Source organism: Amblyomma mixtum, chromosome 3 (genome assembly GCF_055824585.1).
Source record: "Amblyomma mixtum isolate Tamu chromosome 3, ASM5582458v1, whole genome shotgun sequence".
NCBI classification, from domain to species: Eukaryota; Metazoa; Arthropoda; class Arachnida; order Ixodida; family Ixodidae; genus Amblyomma; species Amblyomma mixtum.
The window spans coordinates 129,210,115-129,215,694 of record NC_143014.1 but is presented as its reverse complement, the minus strand read 5'-3'; the positions used below and the strand labels follow the sequence as shown (position 1 = coordinate 129,215,694).

The following is a 5,580-nucleotide window of genomic DNA, read 5'->3' as shown; positions in this document are numbered from 1 at the left end:
ATCCTGCCCCCGTCAATTCAGCATGCTCAATGTAAAGGCTCACTCAGATTGCCCATTCAAGTCATAGGGGTAGGGGCGGCTAAGAACATGCAGTGAGGTGTCACTCTAATAGGTTGCGAGCAGCTATCTTTAAAAATTCCTTTAAATTATTGAGTCCATGCAGATCTAAATTTGACTTGAATAGTACTCACAAAGACAACCTGTACAGATCTGCTGCTGTAGAATATGACCATCAAATAATTTCAGTCCCTTTAAACCTCCTGCAACTTATTCTTGCTGAAAATGCAGTGTTCTTCAGAAAGATCTCTTCGTTCACATTTCCCGCGTTCCAATGCAAACAATTTGAACAAGCTTAAACATACAGGCAAGCAATCAAGCTTGTATGTATATGACACAAAAAGAGACAAGGACAGAGCATAGTGCCCATTCTGTTTGTCTCTTTTTCGTGTTTCTGTGCTATTTTTGTAGTTCATACACGTCCGATCAACTGGTCCTAGACTACCTTGTCAATGTCCATGCAATGCTTCATACCATGAAGAAACAGATACTTGTCTCAACAGTTTGAAGTTCCCATAAATGCAGTACGTCGCCAGTTCTAAAACAATGGCATAGGCTCAAAACTTGCAGTCTTTTGACGCTCTGCTTAACCGATTCAAGGGCAATAAATAAGTTGCACACCCCCTCACAGGTACCATGATGGAGCGCATAGCACAGTTTCCATAGTACAGGTTGGAACAGGTGGCAATAAGCGGAGTAGAATAACATGCACTTTTTTGCCGTGCTTCTGTCTTTAAACATGGCGACTACTATAATACTGGTGCAGACTATGTATACAGAGAAACTGAGCCAACGTCAAAAAAAGAAAATTACATTAACTTATAAGGCTTCCACATAGGCTCGCAACAGCTTCCCGATCTACAACAGTAGACCAAGGCACTCAATTTCATTTGCGCATTTTCTTGCAGAAGGCAGAACATAATAACCTTACCTATCGAATGGAGACTATGGCTCACCTTTCAAAATAGCAAACTTCAGATTCTTTTTGCTACAGCCACCAACAAAGATAAAATTAAGGCACTGAGCCACAGGAGGGACCATCTGTACCTGTATGACAAATGACACTAAAATTAATACCTGCATGATATTGCCACATCATTCAGGCAATAATTTCAACTATGGTTACAATGCAGAAACCTGAAAATCACTTCCAATAAGAACAGTGTACATATGAACAGACGTTTAATGAAATTACTTTGATAAATATATACATAATGCAGGATGACCTAGAACTCCCAGAAATGTCCAATTAAATAAAAGAAAAAAAATGGGTTCACAGTTCTTCCATTGCAAACTGGAAGAAAAAAAAAGATGAGCTGCTCCATGTATGCTTCATAGGAGTGCACTGTGCAAAATTTCATACACAACACGCTTGCGGAAGTATGGCATGTGCTGCTGTGTGAACTGGAAGGGTGCATCACGGGAGATGCACTCTGCAAATTGACAGGTGAACATGCCACAGTCACTCATATTCTGTTGTTGTGGCACATCTTCCGCCACGATAAACTTCCATTCATCCCAATTTATACCATGTTTGCGTTTATGCAAACTCTCCTCCTCAAGGTACTCCCTCAGTAGGTCTATGCAGTTAGCCTTCGCATGTGCAGCACCAAAACTGTCATATAGGGCAATATGAAACCTCCGAAAGTCCACCACTGCCAAAAACCAGTGCCTGCTCAAGTGTATAGGCACTAATACTATGTCATAGCTGAATAGGTCGATTTTGCGCGTCCAACGCTTAAGACCCGCGTGGCCGTCGCGACACAACTTAGTGAAAAAGAAAGTATTGAAGGCATAGACCCGAAGGGGCCCGTTCTCTGACCGGTTCACAAGCATGCTCATATAGAAGTTTATGACCGTGTCATTGATCCACTGATTCTCGCTTAAGGTTACAATATCGGCACGCCTAACGACAAGGCTGAAGCCTCTTGCCAACACCTCTTCTTGGGGGCATGGTTTCAACGCCGCCTCCACTTCAGCCTGCATCTCAGCTGAAAGCTCGGGAGGTACGAACTTCCCGGGAACGGTGGCTGGCGGCTCTGGTTCTTCGTGCTTCTCGTCACAAGTCTCGCTGGCGGTGATGACGTCACGTTTCAAATCACCATACCAGTCTGCAGAATCTACGGAGACATAGTCTGCAATTCTCGACTGATCCCCGGACTTCGCCGAGTCTTGGCGGGAAGGTGAAAGCTCCCAGGGCTGCGCTGTGAAGAGCTTCAAGTCGTCCTCACCGAGGCCCTTAGTGACTGATGGGTGCTGCTGGCGGCCGTCGGGACTCAGAGTTTCCTCGTCAAGCTTAAATTCGCTGTCAGCGAATTTTTGCACTGTAAACTTGTAGCACAAAATCTCGTCCACTTGCGCCAGCGCTAAGCTGGCCCTTACTCTTGCATTCTGCGGCAAAGAGCGCGAGCTGAGGAGGCCGGTTTCGTTTGCTGCGCCGCCGCCAAAGTTCGCACTCGCCGCACGTCGACAGCGACGCTTGTAGAATGGTTCCGAGCGGTTACGGACTTGTACGCTGGTCATCCACAGCGCCCAGTCCCTCCGTTTTGTCCACAAGCATTTCGAATGCCAGCGCGCAGCGGCATACACGGTAGCATTGCTTACGTCCGAGCATCGAGTGAACCCGCGCAAATCTGGCATCTCGTGCGGTGGCATACTGGCGCGCAGAGCGTCCAGGCGTTGGTCCACCGCGTTCAGCCGCGGCACCATAATGAAAATGTCACCCGAGAACGGCCACGACGTACTAGACACAAAATTGTAAACCTGTGCGACAGATTCGAGCGTTCACTGTTCACTAAATTGAATAGAACCAAGCAATACAACGCCAGACGCTTGTACAAACCTTGCAACAAATGCGGTACGAATGGTGGCACAAGCGTTAAAAAAGATGGATGGATGGATGATAATGGCTTTGCCCTTTTGTACCGGGCGGTAGCTTTCGCCACCTAGCCTATACTTCCCCCATTGTTAATTTATTTTTATTTTCCCTTTCGCTCTTACAATGTCTAGTCTGTCTATCCTTTTCCCCTCCAAATTCACCCCTCCCTTGATTTCCGCCACCAATCCTCCAACCTCCCCTTCGTCAATGTCACGCTTTTCCCATCCACTCGCCCGTCCTCCTCAGTAAATCCCAGCGCTCTCTATGGCTGTTGCTGCCCCCTCTGGGAGGGCTGGGCGGAGTTCTGCGCACCTCAGAACCAAGTGCTCTATGGTCTCCGTTTCCGTTTTACAAGCAGAGCACAAAATATCCACTTCTTCAAATTTGGACCTATACGTTTTTGTTCTCACAGTCCCTGTCCTAGCCTCAAAAAGCAGTGAACTGCCCCGCGAATTATCGAATAATAGCTCTTTTTTGAAGTCCTGTTTTCGCGTCCTATATATGCCTAGCGCCGATTTTTCCTGCATTCTTTCTTTCCACATCTTTCGGTCTCCTTTACCTCCGCTTTCACGTTAGTATTTTGTTGCGTCCCATCCCTCACCCGTAAATACTTCGTTCTTAGCTTTCGGGTTCTATTAGTCCATTTTGTGTTAATACTTTTTATGTACAGATACTTGTACAGCTTTTTTGCCCACCTTGTTCCCTCCATTTGAGTTAGTCTCTGATCATATTTCAGTTTGCTGATTGCCTCCCGAACCTCGAACGACGCCCAACCCATACCTCCCTGGACTCCCTCGTTCGGAATGTTCCCATGGGCTCCCAAGGCTAGCCTTCCTACACTTCTTTGTCTGACCTCTAGCCCTGACTGTACTTCTGATTTCATGCACAGGACAGCATTTCCAAATGTGAGGCCCGGTACCATGATTCTCTTCCATACCCCTCTTACCACCTCATACCTATTATAGTTCCATAGTGCTCTATACTTCATAATGTATGAATTCCTTTTTCCTTTATCTTTCAGAATCCTCTCATGCTCTTCCAGATATTTTTTTCCTTCACTTAGCCATACACCTAGATACTTATAAGCAACGTTCTTAGACAGTTTCAGTGGGCTTCTTCGATTATCCGCCTCTGAAAGCCCGCGGGTTGCTTGCGGGCTGCCCGAGCGCGCTCGATTTTCTCGGGTTGCTCCGCCCACTTCCGGTGGCTGCCCGGAACGCGTTCGTTTTTCTCTGGCTGGGCGGTTTCGGGCTGCCAGCCGGCGGCCAGACTCGCCAGGACGATTTTGTGCTGGCAGCGCTCGGGCAGCTAGCAGACGACAGAGAGGTGTACGGTAGCGGCAAGCTCGCGCGGCCATTTTTATATGGACTAGAAGGACCGCGGTTCTTCATGCGATGTTTTGCGCGATGCAGGCGCTTGTTTCGACTAGGCCACGGTGCATATCGACTGTGTCGCCTGCAATGGCACCTTTTGCGGTAGTTCTCGGTGTTTATTGATATGTTTTGCGTGCGTATGCGCGATCATATTTCGATCGTCTCACCACCTCGCAAGCACAATTGCTCGCTTCATATTACGATCGCGTACCAGCTGATTCACAAAATATTTCGGCTGTTAATTTCGTGCGCCCGGCGGATATTGCGATGGTGTTCGAGGCCTTTCACGAGAGCAACCGGATTCCAGTTCTGAGTACGCGTTGAGACGCGCGCATATATGCATGTGCTGAACGTGTTTTACGAAGTGTTGGTTGAGCGCGATACGGGAGCGTATGGTCTTCGTTGCGTTTGGCGCAGTGCTAAAGTGGATATGCTTTGAAAAACGCTTGACTGAAACATGTCCTTTATTAAAAGCCCTCACGAGCACATTGCTCGAGACATCTCTGCGGGCAATAATTGTCGCGCCGACCAAGTGCTGATTCTGTCGTCGCCAACTGCATGTTGTACAGCTTCATGCTCGGGCCTTCTGCCACATATGCTCAAAATATCTGAGAATTACCCTAGGCATGCACCTCCTCGCGTTTGGCTCATTTAAAAAAGAGATAAAAATGAGCTCTAGCGCTGATCGTCATGCAAACACACGCGGAACGTGAGGCGCCGACACGCAGGGCTTTATTGTCGCGCCTTTCATTCCAGTGCCAGTTCTCTGCTATAAAGCTGTATTATTACAGAAACGACGCAGCTAAATTTATACAGTGCACCCGCTTGTTCTGGGTGGACGTTCAACAAGCTAATATGCGCTTTTGCCGAGATTATGCGTTCCTTGCCCGCAGCAAAAGCCGGCGGCCGACAGACTACAGTTGAACGAACGTATCCCGATTCTTTTCTGCTTACAGCTTACAGGAAGCAGGTTACCAGCGTAGAACGACCCCAGCAGAGTCCACCAGGGTCGATCGTCGGCGGTCATACCAGTCATATAGACGGTTTACAGCGCGCAGTTCTTCCCTTTGAGACCAGATGGCGCCACAGGTGCACTAGGAACACGGCATCATTACTTGCCTCGTAAGTCGCCAGCGTGTATGCCTCGACGCAGCAGTGGAAATGTGGAAAGAGCAAATGCATGCTTTGTTGTGGATTGCAAGAATTGCGACAAACAGTTAATTGGACAGGATGCGATCGTTTGCGAGCTTCACGGAACCGAACTGCACAAGG

General features: G+C 47.8%; 1 protein-coding gene across 1 annotated transcript; it reads right to left on the bottom strand.

Moving 5' to 3' along the window:
• Nucleotides 1-1,222: 1,222 nt before the first annotated feature.
• LOC149351807 (uncharacterized) lies at nt 1,223-2,952 on the bottom strand. The gene has a single exon (XM_089581138.1). It carries the CDS (start codon nt 2,764-2,766, stop codon nt 1,390-1,392), a length of 1,377 nt encoding a protein of 458 aa, XP_089437264.1. The 5' UTR covers nt 2,767-2,952; the 3' UTR covers nt 1,223-1,389.
• Nucleotides 2,953-5,580: the final 2,628 nt, after the last annotated feature.

What these genes read in the sequence shown, in the direction of transcription:
- LOC149351807 (XM_089581138.1), bottom strand. Translation starts at nt 2,766, where the DNA reads ATGGTGCCGCGGCTGAACGCGGTGGACCAACGCCTGGACGCTCTGCGC.